Source organism: Molossus molossus, unplaced genomic scaffold (genome assembly GCF_014108415.1).
Source record: "Molossus molossus isolate mMolMol1 unplaced genomic scaffold, mMolMol1.p scaffold_m16_p_27, whole genome shotgun sequence".
In the NCBI taxonomy this organism is placed as follows: domain Eukaryota; kingdom Metazoa; phylum Chordata; class Mammalia; order Chiroptera; family Molossidae; genus Molossus; species Molossus molossus.
In genome coordinates, this window is record NW_023425363.1 from 3,173,942 (window position 1) to 3,196,998 (window position 23,057).

The 23,057-nt window shown below is 41.1% G+C and overlaps 2 protein-coding genes across 3 annotated transcripts in view; one reads left to right on the forward strand and one right to left on the reverse strand.

Moving 5' to 3' along the window:
* Nucleotides 1–4,566, forward strand: part of ADORA2B (adenosine A2b receptor) — a 28,261-nt gene extending 23,695 nt beyond the window's left edge. Inside the window, exon 2 of the mRNA XM_036278353.1 lies at nucleotides 3,509–4,566. Within this exon, the coding sequence (XP_036134246.1) occupies nucleotides 3,509–4,172 (664 nt within the window). The 3' untranslated portion in view covers nucleotides 4,173–4,566. The remainder of the gene's footprint in view (nucleotides 1–3,508) is intronic.
* Nucleotides 1,025–22,965, reverse strand: ZSWIM7 (zinc finger SWIM-type containing 7). 2 transcript variants are annotated; one of them, XR_004961572.1, is made up of 7 exons: nucleotides 22,814–22,957; nucleotides 20,682–20,703; nucleotides 15,922–16,024; nucleotides 7,780–7,884; nucleotides 6,315–6,434; nucleotides 5,271–5,445; nucleotides 1,025–1,085 (listed from the first exon to the last, which is right to left on the reverse strand). XR_004961572.1 is itself a non-coding variant. In XM_036278355.1 (6 exons), exons 1-5 carry the CDS (start codon nucleotides 22,902–22,904, stop codon nucleotides 6,318–6,320), a joined length of 438 nt encoding a protein of 145 aa, XP_036134248.1. In that variant the 5' UTR covers nucleotides 22,905–22,965; the 3' UTR covers nucleotides 1,025–1,085; nucleotides 6,315–6,317. The 2 variants fall into 2 exon arrangements, 1 of the variants encoding a protein (XP_036134248.1); XM_036278355.1 differs by lacking the exon at nucleotides 5,271–5,445 and having other exon boundaries at nucleotides 22,814–22,965.
* Nucleotides 22,966–23,057: the final 92 nt, after the last annotated feature.

Below are 23,057 nucleotides of genomic sequence, written 5' to 3' on the forward strand. Positions count from 1 at the left end.
ATCCCATGTCCAAGGTTTTCCTGTCTTTCTCTCATCTGATTTGTAATTACACATTTGTGAGTTTACTTATTTTCTGTCTTTTCCATTAGTTTTACAACTCATGAGGGCTGTGATTATGTTTACTGTGCCTAGACAGTGTATGATACAAAGGAAGAACTCTGAACAAAATAGTGAACTAACAAGGAAGAAAGGCTGTGATGGAGACAGCTGTGACTAGCGGCTTCCCTGATAGAATCAGCTGCTTTCCCTCATCTAAGGCAATGCAGCATAAAATTGCAGTTTTCCACATATGCAGGATCTAGCAGTTTTGAACTGTAGTGGGAAGTCACCCCATGATCCCTCTGTGTACAGAGTACTCTGTGTCTAACATTGCTTAAAAAAAAAAAAAAAGTCAAGTAAAATAAGCAGCAATTAGCAGCAGCTTAACCTGGTCCAAGGAATACAGGCCTGAGAGTCCTGACTTAGCTTTGGCCTGTGGTCTTCTTTTGTTTTGTTGCCTTTGTTACTCAGACTTTGTATCTTTTAAGAGAGGCTGCAATAAAGAGATAAAAGTCCCAGTTTATATGAGTATGTGTTTAGCTGCAGGTAATAGTGGCTTAAGCAATGATGGCTCCCGGGTTGGTATGGTGGTTCAAAGACGTCATCATGGACCTAGGCTCTTCCCTTCTTTCTGCTCTGCCATTTGCTTTGTCTTCAGGCTTGTCCCTCTTGGTCACAAAATAAATACTGCAGCTTTAGGCATCACAGTCTCTCATGAGAGCATCAAAAGCAGAAAGGGATATGGGCATGAAGAACTCTCCTCCTAGATCTCTTATCAAGTTAACATCTTTCCTGGGAATATCCTAGCAGACTTTCTTTCTTTCTTTTTTTTTTGTATGTGCCCCTAGTGGGAACCGAAGCCGGTACTCTCTGGTCTGCAGGCCAGCGCTCCAACCACTAAGCCAATAGGCCAGGGCCTAGCAGACTTTCTTAACTGCCCTAAACTATCAACCACCAACCATTACTGACAAGAGGATTTGCTTACCCCAAGTATAATTCATTCCCCAGGCTGGCCTGTATTCAGCTGTACCAATTCAAGGTGAGTCCTGTGAACAAAGGAATAAGGCAGGGCTGTCGAGTAGGTTGTGGCGGGGATCTGAAGTCCTGTGATCCTAAGTGTTTGGCCTTTAGGAGGTTCCCTTGTTACCCTGCAGGGACTAATTACATTCTTTACATCTCAGGTGAGGCAATGGCCAAAATTAACATTTTTTTTTAAAGGAATGGCTTTACATTCCTGAATGAGGTGGGAAGCAGAAAGGGTTTGGAAACTGGTAGATTTATTGGCCAAGATTCAGTGAGCCACTAAGCCCAGCAAGTCTCCTGTAGTAAAGGTCCCATGACTAAGACGCCCACTGCTACTCTAATAGGGAGCAGAAGAGATTAAAGATAATTTCCTCTTCCAATTATGAGGTAAGATCCTCAGCAAACTATTAGTTCTCCTGCATGTCCAGGCCACAGCAACAGGTACTCTCAATAAGTAGAATCTTGTTTTATTTTTTATTTTTTTATCCTCACCCGAGGATATTTTTCCATTTTTTGTACAGATAGAGTGGGAGGGAGAGAGAGGAAGGGAGAGAGAGAGAGAGAGAGAAACATCGACGTGAAGGGACACATCGAGTGGCTGCCACCCGCACGACCAACCAGGGCCGGGGACAAACTACAACCGAAGTACGTGCCCTTAGCGGGAACCGAACCCGGGTCTCTCCGGACCGCAGGCCGACGCTCTAACCGCTGAGCCAAACTGGCCAGGGCAGTAGAATCTTGTTTTAAAGCTGTTTTATAACAAATCAGATAACAAGTAAGGACTGTATTCTTAATGGCCATGTTATTAAGAACACACTATGTGCCAAGCACTGTACTGGGTCCTGTGGATACCAGTATAAAGGTCCTAGTCCTTAAGAGGTTGACATTCTAGTTGAGAGGGAAACAAATGTAACAGATAAAACAAGCTCTATAACAGGTGCGTGTATGGGGCCACAACTGGGAGTGGCCACCACCACCTGAGAAGTGATCAGGAAAGGTGACCCTTGAAACAAGAACAGATGTTTTGTCCAATGTTGAACGCAGCCCAAGCCAGGAGGAGCCACTGATTAAAAATGACAGGCATTGGGTATGTGGGGCTGAAGCCTGGGGAGCTCTGTGGGTCATGCTGAAAAGTATGGGCTTTATCCTGCAGGCAAAGAAAATTGGACATTTTCATAGACAAATCTTAAGGTAATGTGTATCAAATTATTTCCAAATTTCCCTCCCAGAGGCTAAGGATTTTATTAGATTTTATTTCACTTATTCAATACATTACATTGAATACGTGTGTGTGTGTGTGTGTGTATATCTCCTCACCCGAGGACATTTTTGCATTTATCTTCAGATAGCGCGGGAGGGAGAGAGGGAGGAAGAGAGAGAGAGAGAGAAACATCGACTGGTTGCCACATACACAACCCCAACTGGAGCCAGGGACAAACTGCAACCGAGGTACGTGCCCTTAGCGGGAAATGAACTTGGGACTCTCTGGTCCGCGGGCTGACGCTCTAACCACTGAGCAAAACCAGCCAGGGCTACATTGAATACATATTATGGATCAATTATTAATAGCTAAATTTATAGGTCTGCTATAAACCACATATGGACTAGTTTATAGCAAAATGTCTAAATTGTATATTCTGATTTCTACTGATTTCAAGTAAGATTTAATGTTTTAAAATTACTTAAAAATTAATACTTGCTAAGATAGTTCCAATTTGTATCAGCTTTGCTGCTAGAAGAGACAGGGACTTTGCCAGACTCCTGTTCTCCAATAGCTTACTGAGGTATTCAGGGATGAGTCTTCCCATAGACCAAAGCAAACTTCTTGTGTATTTGTGGGAGACCAGAGCCACCAGGTAGTGCTGCCTGACTCCAGGAGCCAATCTTTACTCCTTCAGGCTTTTGTTCAAGTGTCACCTTATCATTGATGCTTCCCTTAACTGACCTCTTTCAAACTACTGTCCCTGCCAGGTCTGATCCTCCTTATTCTGTTTTTAAAATACTACACATATATCCCACCTAATTTAATAACTCACTTTGTTGTTTATTATCTGTCTCCCCCTACTAGAATGTAAGTCCCTTTGTGTGTTCTGTTCACTGTATTTCAACCACCTATAACAGTGCCTTATAAAAGATCTAGATTCAAAGTATCTAGGTAATTAGAAATACCCTTTAAGACTTCTACAGTTGTTCTCATTGACCATAATTCATCACTAAATAGGTGAGTTAATAATTCAAGGAAAGTCTTACTGAGCTTGTCAGAGTAAAGCTGTTCAGTCCTGTTTGTATGTCTTTAGTGTTGAGAGTAAAAGGTGGTACCTTTTGAGTGTGAACCTTACAGGCTGTTAGGAATAAAGGCCATGAAATAATAGCAGAGGTGAGATCCTGAACTCTGGTTGCAGAGAACTGTAAATTGATTAATAACAGATGACATTCTTTTGAACAGATACAAGAGTTTGGTCACTGGGACTCGAGCACGAAGAGTCATTGCTGTTCTCTGGGTGCTTGCCTTTGGCATTGGACTGACCCCTTTCCTGGGGTGGAACAGTAAAGACAGTGTCACCAACTGCACAGAGCCCTGGGATGGAACCATGAATGAAAGCTGCTGCCCTGTGAAGTGTCTCTTTGAGAATGTGGTCCCCATGAGCTATATGGTATATTTCAATTTCTTTGGGTGTGTCCTGCCCCCACTGCTCATAATGCTGGTGATCTACATCAAGATCTTCAGGGTGGCCTGCAGGCAGCTTCAGCGCACCGAGCTGATGGACCACTCGAGGACCATCCTCCAGCGGGAGCTCCACGCCGCCAAGTCCTTGGCTATGATCGTTGGGATTTTTGCTGTGTGCTGGCTGCCAGTGCATGCTATCAACTGTGTTACTCTTTTTCAGCCAGCTCAGGCCAAGGAAAAGCCCAAATGGGCAATGAATATGGCTATTCTCCTATCACATGCCAACTCAGTTGTCAATCCCATTGTCTATGCCTACAGGAACCAAGACTTCCGCTATACTTTTCACAAAATCATCTCCAGGTATGTTCTCTGCCAGTCAGATGTCTTCAAGAGTGGAAATGGACAGGCGGGGACACAGCCTGCTCTTGATGTGGGCCTATGACCTACGCTCTATCCTTTTTAAGAAGGCATAAATTCACAATAAACAAAGGGACAAGACATGATTGACTGATTCTCATGTGAAAGACAGTTATGCCTCACAAGCATATGGGTTGCCTCTTTCGAACATCTCCCTGGAGTTACCATGTACCTCACTAATATGTTCATGTTATTAGTAGGTTCCAAGGGTTGACAAATACATATGGTCCTGTCTGACTGTTCTTATTGTGTGGATGATGTCAACAGCTTGAATGGATTGTAAAAGAATGTTTTGTTTTTTTAAAGTCTGCCTCTTTCATGGTAGAAAATGAACGAAACCATTTTACTGTGAAACACTGTGAACTCTTATAATACACATATTTTTTAAACTTAGAGAGGCAGTGGAAAAATAAAAGTTGGACATACTAAAAATACATACTTATTTCTAGGAAGGAGACTAGGAAAATTAAAAGCATAATTCTTTGACCAAGAAATGACTATATTAATTTAGGGAAATGATACTCTCATCAGATAACAATTTTGATAACATTCTTTTCCATATACAGCAAATTACCCTAGAGAAAGAAACTAGAGAAATGGGATCCTTCTTCTACCAGATTCCGGCTCCCTTCCCAGAGCTAGTAGTGAATTTTACTTCTCTCCCAACCTCCCAGCTTTGTCAACTTGCTAGATCTCAAAGTGTGACATTTTTATTAAGTAAAATTATACAACTGTGTATGAATATTAAGTGAAATAAAAATAAAACTTAAAAAAATCAAGCTTAGGCCCTGGCTGGTTTGGCTCAGCGGTTACAGTATTGGCCTACAGACTGAAGGTTCAGGATAGTGCAGGAGGCAACCAATCTGTGTCTCTCTCTCTCATCGATGTTTCTCTCTCTCTCTGTCTCTTCCTCCCTCCTTTCCACTCTCCTTGAAAATCAATGGAAAAATATCCCCGGGTGAAGATTAACAACAACAGAATATCAAGCTTAGGTTGCTTCATTGGTTTGTCATACAGAGCTGCATGTACCTTCTATTCTTTATCCTAAAGACTGCTTAAAAAAGTAAGTTTACACCAGCCCAAGTTTTCCAAGTAGCAAAAAGTCTTGAGTTTATTTCCACACCTCATTGTGACAAGAGATTCTGCCAGCCACAAACACTGCAACACTGTTGTCTTCTCACACAGCATTCATTCACTAGCACCTCATGTTTTGGGGGCACAGGGTGAGGGGTTTCCTAGGCGGTAAAATCATCTTTTTCATCTGTCTGTTTATTGCTTCAGTTGCTTCTGCAATATCCCTGCAAAAACAATTCAGGTTTACAAACTCCTGTCCTTCTCGGATCCCATTTCGGCTGCAGACAGACGGCTTTACCTATTAAGGGCTTATCCTGTGCTAAAATTGGTCTCAGTGTCATCTATCATAACTTCTCTGCATTCTCCTGGGGTCCAAACAAGTCCCATTTTCTCCCTTCTAACAGTCCTCTTGATATTTCTTTTGCCTTTTCTTCTTCAGACTATAGTATCTTTAGCTTCCTTCAGGACATAAGTTTTAGTCCCTTCCTTCATCTGGTTTGTTAAAAAAGCTCAAAAATGTCCCCTCATAGCAAAACCAGCACTTCCGTTGGTCTAGATACTACCATTCTAACAATGCAGCCTACTGAAACTATTTTGGCACCAACACCACAGGTATCTGAAGCTCTCAGAAACCAGAACCCCAGTGAGACTTTTTATACTTGCTGCTGTTTGGCCACATCTCTGTTCTGATCTTTCATTGCTGCAGAATAATTTTCTGAATCCAAGGTAAAGAACTAACACTTATTCATCTAAACATCATCCTACTCAGTTTTGTCTACCATTTCAACCTCTTAAAAATTGTGGACAAGATATGATATTGGGCTTTGACTCTAAAATGCTTGATTCCAGCTAGGAAATTTTTTACCTATGGGCTCAGAGGCTGGTTCAGATTTTCATGAGACTTGTACAGGGCTTCAAACCATACCCACATCCTGGGTTCCAACCCACAGTGCCTTCTACAGTCCAGAAGAAAACAGGGACAGTAAAAAGAAGTTTCTAGATCTATTTCACCTCTCTTCCCTGTGAACCAAGACAGGTTAAATGCATTTCTTGCTGGGACTTCTATTTTGAAAGACAGTGGTTCAGTCTGTACCTTTTACGCTTCTTGTTTCTTCTCCATCAATAACATATCAGTCAATTGCTTATCTGAGACACTTAGCTGCTGACAGGTCCTTGTGACCTGACTAAGATAAACTGCCAAGAGATGCTTGCACTGGAATACAAAACACACAAACTCATTAGAAATTGGCAGGGCTAGGCTAACCAAGACCTCTCACTACCATTAAATTTAGCAGAAGAGGGTGGGGCACACAGATTATGGGCCTTTAACTCACTGCTTAAAAACTGCAGATAAAGATAAGACAAATGTATTATTTCTAGAGGGCACAAAGGAAGTTTTATTACTTGATCTGGTGTTTTGGGAAACAGGCTGGCACAGGGCTGGTACATATCTAAGACAGGCTCCTCATTTTAGTCCTAAGTTACATTTCTTTCTTTCTTACTTTCAGAAAGCTGTCAATAGCAATGGGGAACATTCTTGAGGTACTGTGTTGCTAGGTGCTTCATATTATCTCATTTAAGTCTGACAGCTACCCCCTGAGAATAGCTCTTATCCCCATTTTAATCATGTGCTCAGAATCTACAGTCTACTCCTTTAACCACCACATTATACTTCTGGGGAATGAGGTGGGGAGGAAGGATGAACGCAGGGTGGCAGAATCCTCACATATACTGGCCTATAAACACCTCTGGGGAGATGATCTATGTTGGGCCTTATGTCACAGGACACCCAGCTTTAGATATTGAAGGGGGCCTGGTTTAATCGTGCTACTTTACAGGTGAAATAAACCTATGGCACATCAGCTATGAATGTGGCCTCTCATACAATTTGCCACCTAGTACCCAAGATGTGCCCGTTAAACATAATGAGGTTTAAGAGTATAAAATAAAGGGGAAGAATGGAATGGATGCTATATTTTCTTCTTTAGTAAGACTTAAAAAATAGCTACCTACTCTCAGGTGGGTAGTACTTTCTCCATGGAATAAAGATTGTATGAATATGTCTTTTTCCTCACTTAAGGCTCTGGACTCCTGTGAAATGGGCAAAGGCATCAATGTGCTCTCCTGCCTTATGTGAAAGTCAAGATGGCTAAGTGCCAGGCTGTCTTATGGGTAGTGGCAAGAAGCCACATGACTGGAGTGGGGATATGCAAAGTTGCCAACATCCAATTTAGTTCATATTACTTACTATTGGGTTACCTAATTCCCCAGTGCCAACTTTTCAGTGCCAATCCTTTCAGAATTATCTTGTCCTACCCAAAGCTTCGTCCATGACCTTTTAAATAAAAAAGTAGGGTTGATAGATTTCTAAAAATGACACAGCATTTTTGGAGGTTAAACCCAAAAGAGATGACTAATTAAAGTCTAAGACAATAAACAACTATTTGTTTCAACATGTAGTAAAATTCCCAGTTTGTACAACTCTTAAACCATAAAGTAAACGCTAACAATTTCTTTCCTAATTCAACTGCTTTGGGAAGAGACTTCACCATCCTCACCAGTAGGCTGTCATTCTTCCGTAGCACAGAGAAGGCAAATGCAGGACATGAACAGTAATGACAAGAAGCCAAACATGTGTATGTTTTACCAGAACTTCCAAGTACCTAGAAAGAAAAGGACAGATGGGATCAAACTTCAAAAGGTGTGCTGGAAAATTGCTTCCTTCCCTTCAATTTATTTCATGACTCAGAGTTACTCTGCAAATTGCTCTGGGAAGAACTCCAATAACAGTTTGTAAAAAAGTGGAAACTCAACTTTCCTGTGTGTAGACTCTTCCTTCCTTCTCAGTGCTTTGCCCTTGAGGACGTCACACAACGAAATTGAAGAGTTTCAGCTAGTTAAACCATCCACACAAACCATTTTGTTCCTCTGCCTAGTGGTTCAGAGGGCCGACTCTGTAGGATGATTATAAAGAGGAGGAGGGAGGGCACGCTCCATCATCTACACTTTATTATGGTGTTTCTTACTTAACCTTTGGTATTTCACAGCATGTATGCAAATTTCTAAAGCTTCCACCACACACCTTAAGACAGTATAAAAACAGGTAAAGGGTAAGCAGTGAGACAGAAAGGTTTTAAGGAAGTGAAAAAATGCTTTTGAAAAGCATTTCAGAGCAGGGAGAATAAAGAAAGCTCTTTGCGCCTTGGCTGGTTTGGCTCAGTGGTAGAGCATTGGCCCACAGACCAATGAGTCCCAGGTTCAATTCCAGTCAAGGGCATGTACCTTGGTTGCTGTTTGTCCAGGCCCTGGTCGGGGTCATGTGGGAGGCAACCAGTTGATGTGTCCAATGTTTCTCTCAACCACTCCCTCCCACTCTATCTGCATATAAATAGAAAGATAAATAAATAAATAGAGCTCTTTGCAAAAGGGATGACTAGGCTGCTCAGGATGGAGGTCTCCAAGAGCCAAGCCTGGATCTGCCTATTCATCTAGCAGGATGGAAGGAAAACACAGATATGTGAGGGGTGGGAAGAGGCTCAGTCCAAGACAAACAGCCTTGCTGGCTAACAAGGGACAAAAAAGGAGACGTGTAAGGAAAATAGGATGCATCTGTGACAAACTTATTGGAGAAGCCACTTGTTTAAGTCTATCACAAAATAGCCCAAAACAAAAATATTGAAAGCTTCATTCTTACAGTTACTTCCAAACGGGAAAGTGTAAAATTAGCACCAAAGGGACGTAGAAACATCCTGATGGTTATTTTACAATGAACTGCCACTTAGGAATCTGTCACAGGGTCTTCAAATTAGTTTTAGGCTCAAGATGGCATCTAAATGAAAAGGCCAGGACTTTTTTTTATTTTGAAAAATAATGCCAGCCATCCCAGGATTTTCTCTTTCTCCACCACAAAAATTAAAGCGAAAGGTAAGGCTTCAACCGAAGAGTAGAAGTGTTCAAGTGGCTGTGCTGTCTATGAAATGTCTAGTGATTCACAGTGTGGCCATGTCACTGTGTTTTTTTGACCAGCTCAGTAGAATTCCTCAGGGGTTGCTAGATTTACCGGAAATGGCCAGTGACTGGGTAAGAAGATACCTACTATGCCCGTTAAAAATTTCAGCCTCAGTTACAAATTAGGTATCAAAAAAAATCACATCTTACATAATTTCCAATCTTGAGACACTGACATATTTTAAACATACCACCTACACCACTGAGTATCAGTGGAGGAATTTCCCTAGTGTGTCTTGGAAAACTTCAACTTATGGCAGAGCATTAAAGTAGACTGTTTTCCATTTAATTCTGGAAGAAAACCCATCAACATCCAGCAGTGACATGAATAATTCTTGGGTCTCCAAAGTATTACCAATGAATAAAACTTTAGATTTCTTCAGCCTTCAGTTATCTCCTGTTACCTCTTCTCTCTAGATATAAAGTGAAGCAGGCATATACCCCTGGAATTCCACATGGCTTGACTGGTCTACTAGTTCCTTCTTAGTGTGGGTCCCAAACTATCAGAATACTCTCTGGATTATGCTGAATAAATTCTATAGAGTTTCCCTTGCCTGATCCCCTCAAAGGCTGGCTAAGACTAAAAATACAATGTTTAACCACCTAAGGCAGTAAATATCATAAAGAAATAGCAAATTCTGAATCTGCTCCCTCATCTAGCAATGAACAACTAATGAACCCGATAATCAGGCAAAAATCTTACTTAGAAATGTTTAGAACTGGTAATTGACCTTAGGAATCATCTAGTGTAATTCCTTTACCCTTCAATGGAAACATGACCTCTCACAGGAATTGCTCCCAGTTGTGCTTAGTCTGGAACGTTCATCCTGAGAAGGAGAGAGCTTTTAAAAAGAAAAACATGCAGAGAAGAGGATATGCAGACCTGTGACTGGACTTGCATGAACGTCACGTGGAGGAAGTCTGCTATGGCTTCACTGAGGTTCTGAGGAGGGTGACTCACCTTAGATGGCCATCCACTCACAAGTTCAGTTTTATGACTGCTCCAAGCCTCTTAGGACCCATCACAGTGGTAAACTGTATTATTTATTGTTCTCTGTGTTCGGTGCCTCTCTCTCTGAAAGAGGATTATAAATACTTGTGCTATGTGACCTGCTTTAGCCAGTAAATTGTGAGTAGCTGAGCAGAAACATTAAAAATTGGTGTATACCATGTCCTCTTTTCTCTCTGCTATGAGATCCACGGTGGTCTAGATAGGGTGGGGCTTCTCTACCAAATGGGATCCCTGAGGAAAGGTGTTTTAGAGCAGAGCTGCAATTGACTCTTAATGGATATGTAGCATGAATGACATATAAAACTTTTTTTTGTAAGTTGAAATTTTGGGGTCATTGATACCACAGCATAACTTAGCCTCTCCTAACTGATGCGTCCCCCCACCCCCCTTCCTAGGTGAACCAAAAAAGTTTATAAAAAAGCAACTTAGGTGACAACAACTTAACATGACTTTAGCATAATTACCATTATACCTGGAGGACAGTTAGAATATTTGAAAGTTGACCTGTGGAAAGATAACTAGCAGGGTATAAAGGCAATGTCTGACTCAACTTTTATCATCTCAAAGAACCATTGAATTACACCTAATTCTTACTAAATTACAGCACAGTGAAATCACTAAGGTTAATTTGAGGGTGCATATAAGATTCAAAGTCCAAACTGACAGCCATAATTCTAGAAGGTTAGCACTTTTATGATGAATAAAGCAATGTAATATAATACAGGATGTGAATGATGAAAATTAAACAAGTCATGGTCATCTTGGGAGGAACAAAAAGTCAATAATAATTGAAATATGTCAAATACAATCTTTAAGACTTTAACTAATAACCAGATCACAGAACTAGAGGACACTTAGAAGTCTGCTTGGGCAGGTCAAGTGTTACTCTGATACTGGAACTGAGACATAAAAATCTGAAACTAAAAGACATAGGAAAAACTCAAATGTCCTTCTCATTTAGGGTCTTTTAGCTATACAAAAAAAAAAACCCCCAAAACACAAGGAAATGAAAATACCCCCTAACATTATTTAATAGCACTGATTATTAATCTAATAATTAGAAAATTCTAATTGGCAGCCTCTTTTAAGTAAACACAATCCAAAAGTTTCAACTGCAGCATTCAACACTAATTACCCCATTTTCTTTGAAGAAGAAATGCATGAAGATTTTGCCACGTTGGCTATATTATGCTACAATGTGGAATGGTAAGTTAATTCACTAAGCAACGGAACCTATTGGCCCCAGCAGGCTTTGCTCAAGTCATTTACTCACTAAGAATTCATTGACATGGTCTCAGCTCTCAGAAGTTCACTGTAAGTAAACCAGAATCCAAACACCAAAATATTCCCCCCTTCCTGGTCTTCAGAGCAAGGCCTGAATTACAGTTATAAGAGCTGATGGCAGACTTCTGGTCAAAATGGCAGCGTAGGTAATCACGGTGCTCGCCTCCTGCCACAACCACATCACAATTACAACTAAACTACAGAACAACCATCATTCAGAACTGCCTGACATCAAGCAGAATGAAAATCCTACAACCACAAAATTAAAGAAGCCACATTGAGACTGGTAGGAGGGGCAGAGGTGCAGTTGGGCTGGTCCCACATCCATGTGTGGCGGATAAAAATCAGGAGTACACCTCAGCTGGGAAGGTCCTCCCTGAGGAGCAAGGAGTCCCCATCCCACACCAGGCTCCCAGCTCAGGGTTCCAGTGCCAGGAAGATAATCCCCATTACTTGTCTGTAAAAACCAGCGGGAACAGAGGCTGAGGGAAGCTGAGGTTGCTGGAGTCCTAGACAGCTTCCTTTTTTTTTTTTTTTATCCTCACCTGAGGATATTTTTCCACTCTTTGTTCAGATAGTGGGAGGGAGAGAGAGAAAGAGAGAAACATCGACGTGAAAGGGACACATCGAGTGGTTGCCAACCACACAACCCAACCAGGGCCGGGGCCAAACTGCATCCGAGGTACATGCCCCTAGCGGGAACCGAACCCGGGTCTCTCTGGACCACAGGCCGAAGCTCTAACTGCTGAGCCAAACCGGCCAGGGTCAGACAGCTCCTCTTATAAAAAAAACTTTTTTTCTTGATTTTTAGAGAGAAAGGAAGGGAGAGGAGAGAGAGAAACATCAATGAGAGAGAAGATTGGCCGCCTCCTGCAAGTCCCCAACTGGGGATTGGGCCCACAACCTGGGCATGTGCCCTGACCGGGAATCGAACTGGTGACCTCTTGGTGCATGGATCGACACTCAGCCACTGAGCCACATTGGCTAGGCCACACAGCTCCTTTTAAAGGGGCCGCACACAGAATTACTAGGACTCGCTTCTTCTGGGCTCCAGCATTAGGGAGGCAGATGGAAAGGCACCAGAGATATACGGGGAAGGACTTGAATTATTCGGCACTGGAGGGAGATCTGAAGGGGCAGCTTTCTCCTGGACAGACGTGCTGGCGGAGGCTGTTGTTCCTCTGATGAGCCCTTCCCTGGGGCGGCAGATGGCGGCCATATCTGGGACTCCAGCAACCTGGCTCACACTTTGTGCCCCGCCCTGGTAATTCCTTGACATCCTGCCCCACCCAACCTTCGGGCCCACCCACAGTTTCCAGTGGCTTTACCACAGGATTGGCCTGTCTTAGATCCTGCTTCAGATTTTCCTAAAATCTCTCAAACAAGCAGCACCTGGTCTCAGCGAGCCCCACACCTCTCGTTAAGTGGCCTCAGGCCTAGCACTAGAAGCAGCCAGCCTTGGTGAACAACTTGGCTTTGCCTGGTCACCTCCAGCCCAGCACAAGAAGCAGCTGTCTGCAGTTCACTTTGTAGCTTATGATGGGTGGCCACGGGTAGAACACAGGCAGAGGCTGATCTTGTCCCAGAGCCAGCAAACCCAGTGGACAGCTTCAGACCACATTGAAGCACCACCACCCAACCACCTCCACAAGTGACACACTCAATGAGTTGACTCAGTGGGTACCAGAGCGCTGCTGAAGTAAGTCTTGCTCTGTGTGGTTGGCCCCTACACTGCTGATCCTTGCAGCTGATCAGCCTGAGTAAATCCCTCCCATTGATGTGCCAATAGCAATCAAGACTCAATTACAACAGAAGGGTGTACAGTCCACATTAGGGGTGCACCTCAAGGGCCCAACTGGGGTGATCAGGAAGGCTGTGCCATTGGAGCCTACAAGACAACTACAATAGGCCACCCTACAAAGCCTAGGAGAAATAGCAACTCTATCTAGTACATAGAAACAATCACAGGGAAGCAGCCAAAATGAGGAGAGAAAGAAACATGTCCCAAGTGAAAGAACAGAACAAAATTCCAGGAAAAGAACTAAACAAAATGGAGATAAGCAATCAATCAGATGCAGAGTTCAAAACACTGGTTATAAGGATGCTCAAGGAACTTAGCGAGACTTTAAAGGAACTTAAAGAGAACTCCAAGGAACTTAGTGAGAACATCGACAACATAAAAAAAAGGGCCAATCAGAAATGAAGAATGCACTAACTGAAATAAAAAAATAATTTACAGGGAATCAATAGTAGAGTAGGTAAAGCCAAGAAGCCAACCATCTAATTGGAATATAAGAGCAAAAAACACCCAACCGGAACAGCAAAAAGAGAAAAGAGGACAGTGTTAAGTAGCGTCTGAGACAACTTCAAGTGTAGCAACATTTGCATCATAGGGGTGCCAGAAGGAGAAGAGAGCGCAAAAAATTGAAAACCTATTTGAAAAAATAATGATGGAAAACTTCCCTAACTTGGTGAAGGAAACAGACATACAAGTCCAGGAAGCACAGAGAGTTCCAAACAAGATGAACCCGAAGAGGTCCACATCAAGATACATTATCATCAAAATTCCAAATGTTAAAGACAAAGAGAATCTTTAAAGCAGCAAGAGAGCCCTGGCCAATGTGGCTCAATGGTTAAGAGTGTTGGTGCTTGGAGTGAAGGGTGGTGGATTCGATTCCTGGTCAAGTGCACATACCTGGGTTGCAGGTTTGATCCCTGGCCCTGGTCGAGGTCATGTGGGAGGCTACCAATCAAAGTATCTCTCTCACATCAATGTTTCTCTCTCTCTCCTCCTTCCTCCCTTCCGCTCTCTTAAAAAGCAATGAAAAAATGCCCTTGGGTGAGGATTAACAAAAAACAAAAACAAAACTAAAAAAGCATCAAGAGAAAGCAGTTAGTTACCTACAAAGGAGCTTCCATAAGACTGTCAGCCAATTTCTCAAAAGAAACTTTGCAGGCCAGAAAGGAGTGGCAAGAAATATTCCAAGTGATGAAAAGCAACAACTTATGACCAAAATTACTCTATCCTGCAAAACTATCATTTAGAATCAATGGACAAATCAAGAATTTCCCAGACAAGAAAAAGCTAGAAGTATACCACCAAACCAGTATTATATGAAATGTTGAAGGGTCTTCTTGAAGGAGGAGAATAACAAAAATATGAACAATAAAATGGCAATAAAAACATATCTATCAACAACTGAATCTACAAACAAAATGAGCAAGCAGAACAGAAACAGACTCATAGATACAGAGAACTTTTTGTTGCTTCCCAAATGGGAGGGAGTTGGGGGGAATGGGTGAAAACGATGAAGAAATTAAAAAGTACAAATTGGTTGTTAGATTGACGAACCTCCAAGGGAAGGCAGGAAGAGATAAACCAAAGAACTTTTATGCATATATGCATAACCAATGGACACAAAAGTGTGGGTAAGGCAGGAAGAGGGCAGAATTGGGGAGGAGGGGGTCAATGGGGGGACATCTGTAATATATTCAATAAAGATAAGTTGTTGTTTTTTTTAAAAAAAGAGCTGACGGCTTCTTTTTAATCCCTTCCAAGCCAGATACAAAACACTGGAGACCACTGCCAATATTTTTATTTCATTCACAATATTCCCTTCCCTCAATCCCAGCTGCACTTACCATTATATCACATAGCTAAATTGGAGGGTTGGTTGGAGTCTGGCCCACTGTTTATATAAAATCAGGCAGTGTGTGATAGCAGTTACAAATCCCAGCTGCCAGCTATAACTATTAGTTTACTTTTCTGCATCTTAGTTTCCTGAAAAATACATTGCTGGGCTTTTGGTGAGAATTATCAATAACATACAAAGGTAATTCAGAGCCTGATAAGAGTCTGTTACTTTACAAATCTATCTGTGTTAAAGTCTGAAGGGCAAAACTAAGGTCTAAGTAGAGTTTCTGAATTCAGCACAGTTTGACCCTTAATAAACATTTTCTGACAAGTTTTAAAATGTAATTTCTGATAAATTTGAGCATATGAAAAGACCTCAAAATGCATTTGGGATTTCGCTTGTAAGCAAGAGATAATGAACAAGGTGAAGATGTTAATACATTTTTGGGGGAGTGAGGCAAATGTACCTCTACTGTCAAACAATGAGAAACCAAAAGTCAACTATACTCTATTAGAATGATCTGAGAAAAGAGCTCCTCCACATCATTGCTGGTTCTATACTCTGCTACTATGTAGGGTTAATAGGTCATATTTATCTTACTTTAATTGCTAAAGCACTCATTTTATGTACTAAGTTGGGTCAAATGCTTTTCAACAGTGAAGGAAATACTTAAAACTGGTCACCAGCTTCCATAGAGAGTCTTGAAAACATTTTGTCTTAAGGGGTTTCTGCTGAGATAATCCCCACCTCCAGATTTCTACCTGGTAAACATGCCTCCCACTGGGTGATGAGATTAAAGTGATGGACTGTCGATCAACTAGGTCCAAGGCTTGGAGGGCTGATGAACCAAAGACAAACTTCAGGCTGGGAAACAGAAAGGTTTCAGGTTAGATTCCCTGACTCGAAAACTCACCTCAGTAGCTTGACCCAAAGGATTACTAGCAGTATTTAAAAAATAATTCAGTTAGGGAAAAAAAGATAACATAGCAGAATCCTATGTAATCAATCTCCCAGAATAAATGTTCACGTTATTTACAAATGAAGAAGCCTTCTTTATGCCTCTAGTGCTTTCTATTCTTTTTCCCAACTTCCCTTTATTCCTGAGACAACAATAAGCATTTGTTGGTTTCCTTCCTGTTATTGTTTTTGTATTCTATTATATATCGTATCTGATTGTATGCATATTTACACCCACATATATACACATACACACACTGTACATATGGTATTGTTTCATAAGTTAAAACAAAAGGTATATTGCAGGGTTTGGGGCAACCTTCTTCCTACTCAGCATGTTTTTGAAAATGATGCATGCTGATATATATTTTAAAAATCACCTTTTGAATAATATTCCATTGTACATATAAAAGTATAATGCACATACTACTATTATTTTTAAAATATCCTGTTGACAGGCATTCTGATTGATTCCATTTTACACTATTATAAATAATACTCAATTATCCCTGTGCCTGTCCCTTGGTGCACATACATGAGAATTCTTCCTGAGTATATAAATAAAAGCAAATTGCTGGGTCTTAGGATTTGCGCATTTTTCAATTTTAACAGATGTTGCCAGTAGCTTTCCACAGTGGAACTAGCACTCACAACAGCACTGTATGAGAGTTCTATTTTCTCCACATCTTCACCAACACCATATTAGACTTTTTCATGTGTGACCCTCTGATGGGTGTTAAATTTGTACTTTTTCATTAGTAATAAAGGCCCTTTAACTGTTAATATTATATTAGAAAAAAATTATGTGGGAAAATTCTTATAAGTTAGGTAAGAAAGGTTAGACACAAAATTGTCTATTTAGAAACTCTCAATCATGTTCATTTTTCTTTAAAAAACTATAATTATCTCAAAATAAAACTTTTTTTAAAAACAGAAGGCAATAAGCCAATATGTAGTAGTGATTATCAGTGAGTGGTATGATTGTTGTTTTTTATGTTTTCCAATTTTTTTTTGTTACAGATATTTTACCTTTTTTACCCCATTGGCACCCCCCTCCCTACCCCACCCCCACCCCGTCCCCGGCTTAGTTGTCCATGTCCATTGGTCATGCATACATGCATATAAGTTCTATGATTTATCTCTTCCCACCCCACCCCACCCTCTTCTGAGGGATGTCAGTCTGTGCTCTACTTCCATGTTTCTGGGTCTACTGTATTCCTCACTGTTATGGTCATTATATTCCGTATATAAGTGAGATCATGTGGTATTTGTCTTTTTCTGCTTGGCTTACTTCACTTAGGATAATACTTTCCAGGTCCCTCCATGTCGTCTCAAAGGATAAGAGATCTTTCTTTCTTACCGCTGCATAGTACTCCATTGTGTATATGTACCATAGCTTTTTTATCCATTCGTCTACTGATGGACACTTGGGCTGTTTCCAGATCTTAGCTATTGTAAATAGTGCTGCTATGAACATGGGGGTACATATATTCTTCCTGATTGGTGTTTCAGGTTTCTTAGGGTATATTCCTAGAAGTGGGATCACTGGGTCAAATGGAAGTTCAATTTTTAATTTTTTGAGGTAACACCATCTTGTTTTCCACAGCGGCTGCACCAGTCTGCATTCCCACCAGCAGTGTATTAGAGTCCCCTTTTCTCCACATCCTCGCCAACACTTGTTGTTTGATGATTTGTTGATGGTGGCCATTCTGACAGGTGTGAGGTGATACCTCATTGTTGTTTTAATTTGCATCTCTCTGATGATTAGTGATGTTGAGCATTTCTTCATATGTCTCTTGGCCATTTGTATGTCCTGTTTGGAGAGGTGTCTATTTAGTTCCTCTGCCCATTTTTTAATTGGGTTCTTTGTCTTCCTTTTGTGGAGTTGTATGAGCACTCTATATATATTGGAAATTAACCCCTTATCTGATGTATCATTGGCAATGATGTTCTCCCATACAGTGGGTTGCCTTTCCATTTTGATGATTGTTTCTTTTGCTGTGCAGAAGCTTTTTAGTTTGATGTAGTCCCATGTGTTCATTTTTTACTTTGTTTCTGTTGCCTTAGGTGATGTATCAGGGAAAATTCTGCTCCGTATGATGTCCGAAATTTTGTTGCCTACATTTTCTTCTAGAATTTTTATGGATTCACGGGTCACATTTAAGTCTTTTATCCATTTTGAGTTTATTTTTGCCAATAACATTTTTTTTTAACGAGTATGGATTATTTTTATAAACTGGAAAATAAAATGGTTGGGTTGAACTAAAACTGAAAAGTTAATGTTTTAAAGAACCCATATGATTTGACACAGATTAAAACAGAACTACAAAGACTTCCAAATTAAAATGTTAAACTTCTTTTTCCAACAAACTAGTCTCTTTATTCAATAAACTACTGGAATGGGAAGAGATTTTCAATTTTTTACATTAAACCTATGGAGATTATGAACAAGGAAAACAAGTTGGTGATAACTTTATCAGAGATAATCACAGTTAACTTTAAAAATGAATCCAATAAAAAAATTTTGACCTGCCTTGTCCTTGTAACATATTGTAAACATCTCTTGAAAGAAATATTTTTCTGTATCACTTTTAAGTTACAACGAATTCCACTGTAAAGATGAATTATAAATTAGATAAGAGTTTATTTTTCCCAAACTCTATTTTTGGATAATTAGTTTATTAAATCTAATCTGAATTAGATTGTTTCTAGGTTTGTTTTTGCTACCATAAATAATATGGAGGAATGCGTTTATTGCAAAATCTTTATGAACATCCTTAATTACTTCCTTGGGATACATTCTTATAAGTGGAATTCTGGATCTAAGAGTATATATATATTTTTTCAATCCTCACCCGAGGACATTCCCCCGCCCCCCCATTTGTCTTCAGAGGGGGGGGGGGCGCGAGAAAGATCGATGTGAGAGGAACACATCGACTGGTTGCCTCCCGCAAGACCCCAACCAGGGTAGGGGACAAACCGCAACAGAGATACATGCCCTTGACCAAAATCAAACCTGCAATTCATTGGTCCTTGGGCTGACACTCTAACCGCCAAGCCAAACTGGCCAGGATGAATATGTATGTTTTAAAGCTGCTATTGCTTGTTGCCAGATTACCTTCCAATTTACACTCCTATTAGTAGGGTATCAGTTATCCTTTTCTCCATGTTCTTGACTACACCTGGAACATTCTTACCAACATTTTTTTCCGTGGTAGCCAGTTTTATAGATGGGAAGTTATCTCATTATTTTAATTTATATTTTTATAACCACTAGTAAGATTTACCTTTTTTCCCCATAGTTTTGGGTAATTTGCATTCTTTTATTATTTGCCTATTTGTTTTAAAAGTAGTAATTTTTTTTCTAATGTATTATAATGCATTTTTCTAATGAATTAGAAAATACATGGAGATTATCTATGGATAATTCTGCATCAAATCATATGGGTTCTTTAAAACATAATTTTTATAAAAATAATTTACGAAATAGACAAAAGGTTAAAGCCCTTCTCAAATTCTACCTCCTTAAATCCCCCTAGGATAATTATTAGTACAGGTTGGTGTATATTCTTATGGACTTTTATCTTATTTTAAAGATCTTTTTATTTTTAGAGAGAGATGAAGGGGTAGGGTTTTGAAACACTGATGTGAGAGGGAAATATCTATGGGCTGCCTTCTGCACGCCCCCTACTAGGGATCAACCCTGCAACCCAGGCATGTGCCCTAACTAGGAATTGAACCAGCAACTTTTTGGTGCATTGATACCCAACCAACTGAGCCACACTGGCCACGGCTCTTGTGGACTTTTACTTTATTTATTTATTTTTACTTATCCTCACCTGAAGACATCTTTGCATTTATTTTCAGATAGAGCGGGAGGGAGAGATGAAGGGAGAGAGAGAGAAACATCATGTGAGGGAGACACACTGAGTGGCTGCCACCCACATGACCCCAACCAGGGCCGAGGGAAAAACTACAACCGAGGAACATACCCCCAGAGGGAACCGAACCCAGGACTCTCTGGTCCGCGGGCCAATGCTCTAACCACTGAACAAACTGGCCAGGGCTCTTGTGGACTTTTAAGTGTAAGTGTATATAGGCAATCAAATGTTATTTGCTCCTAGGTAGCTTTCACTTTTTTGTTGCTACTGAGAAAGTAATTATATTTTTGAACTTTGTATATAAAGGAAAATAATCAACTTTTCATTTCTATATTAAAAGATAACTATTCTTTTGGTTTAAAAATGTAGTTACATCATCTACAAATAATGATATTGTCTTTGCTTGCAGAAAAGTATACTTCTAATTTCTTGTAACAGCTACACTTCTAGAACAATGTTACACAAAAATGGTATACAGGACAATGTGGGAATGTCTTGTACAATCAAATATGGTTTTGACTCTTCATTTGAAACAGGTAAATTTTTAATAACTATGTCAATAAAATATTGTTCCTACTTTAGTAAGAAAATTTTTAAAAATCAAGAATTGACGTTGAAAGGATTTGGCTTTTAAAACATATTAATGACTAAAAACCCCCTTATACAATAGAATATATACTTACGATAATAGATGTTCATCAGGAACTATAAAACAGGGATGAAAAAAAAGTTAATCATATTGACCACAAACATCAAAAGTCTTAAAAAGACTATAACTAAAAATCTTGTGTAAAAATGACGCACTGAGCCTACGTTATCTAATTTTATTCCTTCCCAATATTCCACTAAATAATAACAAGATTTTTAAAAAACGCATAAACTCCCAAGGATAACGAACAAGGAGAAACAATATCTAAGCTACGTTGGAAAATAATTTACAAGACCTGAGAAAACTGAATCCTAAGCTAACAATGATGAGAACCAAGCAACAACCTGATTAACACTCCAGAATCCACAATGTGCCACCCCTCCCCAAAACCTACAGAAATTGGTGGCACCAGATAGTTCTGGAGGTGGGGATGAAGCAGGGTGGCTAAAATAAGGCTCTTTGAAAGTAAGTTTAAGCAGCTAGAATTTAGTAGAATGATGCTTTCAGAAACCTGAAAAAATATTATTTCCAACATATAATTCAATACTTAGCCAAACTATCATTTAAATGTGAAGACAGAAAAAGATATATAAGGCTACAAAAAGTACATCTCAAGTACTTTTCTTCAGTAAGTTAATCCAGTATGGGCTCTATAAAATAAAGTAGTAAACCAAGAAAAAGAAAATTGTAGGAACATAAAGTTCAACATCAGTAATGGGAATTCCCAGGATAATAATGGTGAAGGGAGATCTCAAGAGACAGCCTGGAGAGCAGCCAGACCATGTTAGAGCAATAAGAGGGCTCTCGGAAAGACTTGCATAGGGAAATAAAATTGATAAAACATCTCATTCATTTGAACATCTTGACAGGTTTAGAGCACTGATGATGAGTCTAAGGTTGAATTAGGGATAAATACACAGAAAACGAAAGAAGCAAATATACACAACCACGACAGTTGTTAACTCCAGGGAACATGAAAAGTTACACAGGAAAGGAAGTAATCACAGCTTCCAACATGGCTCAGCTGTGACTAGATTTTACATCAGCATACAAATGCTCTAAAAAAAACACCATTGAACGATGGGGGTCAGGAAGAGTGTATGACTGTCTAGCGCAAAGATTTTTAAATAGCAGAAAGCCGTCTGCTGAAAATAAACAGGACTTAATGGCAGCGGTCCACTGTCTGAGACGTGCGCGCCAGGGGCAGTCTTCCAGCTGTCCGGTGCACGGGTGAGCAGAGCCCACTTCTGGCAACCAGTCTGAGCTGACGACAGGCTGACTTTCCCTACCCTTTAGGGGATCAGAACGTGTTTGAATACCTGGCCTATTCTTCTAAGCATGTCTATTGCGTTAGTTTTAACTGAAATGAGAAAAAAGATGGTCTCACTCTTCTCAATTCTTTAAAAACAGTAACTCAGGATAACCCTTAAAAAGTGCAGTCCTTTTAAAACAAAACCAGCCGAATGAAGAAGCAGTGGCAGTTCTGAGGCCTCATCTGCTATTCATTAAATGGCTCTTTTTACATCGGTTGAGTAGTTCTAACTAGTCGGTGCGTTTGGTCAGAGGTATCCTCTTACCACCGTCTTGCAATCACCGCGGTGGTTTCGGTGAGCGTGGTCACAGAGCACCCTCTGCTGGTCGGAGGACAACAATGTTAAGATTTACTCCAGTCACTGCCTACGCATTTGGGTTTTGTGGCTCGAAAATATGTATTTGCTGAACAAAGTGTATGAGAGGATTAGACAACCTAAGATTTTGAGGAAAAAAGAGTACAGGCGCGTTTAATAATTTAAAGTTTTACCTTTCTATAAGCCCCTGAAGGCTCCCGTCCCTTCCCCCCTCCTGGCCGGGACCCTCCTCCCGCGGGAATCTCCGGCCGCGCCCAGCTCGTCCAGCCCGGGTTCTCCACGGCTCGCCGCCGAGGGGCCGCACGGAGCGACGGCGCCGTGCTGCTGACACACTGTGCTTTCCCCTCTTCTCTCCCTCTGCCCTCTCCCCGCCCCTTCTTCCTTTTTCTTTTCTTTCCCTCTTTTTTTACGAACAAGGGGGTCTGGAGATAACCCCAGAGAAAAAAGCCCCGCAGGCGGGGGCCCAGAGCCCGCCGCGCGCGCCTGCCCCCGGGGCGGCGCACGACCCGCCCCAGACACACACGCCCCGGGCTCGTACTTCGCGCGCTCTCCCGCACGGCGGCGGCCATCTCGCTCAGGAGCTCCTCCACGACAGTCGGCAACGTGGCCGCCGCTAAGGCGACGGCCATGGCCCACGCCGACGTGGCCTCCTCCGAAGGCCCAGCAGGAGCAGCGGGCAGCCAGATCAGGAGGACGGCGTGAACCGGCCGGGGCGGGGCGCAGTGACGTTTCCATGCGTCGTCGCGCATGCGGACGGCGAGGTGTCTGTCTGCTCGGTACGT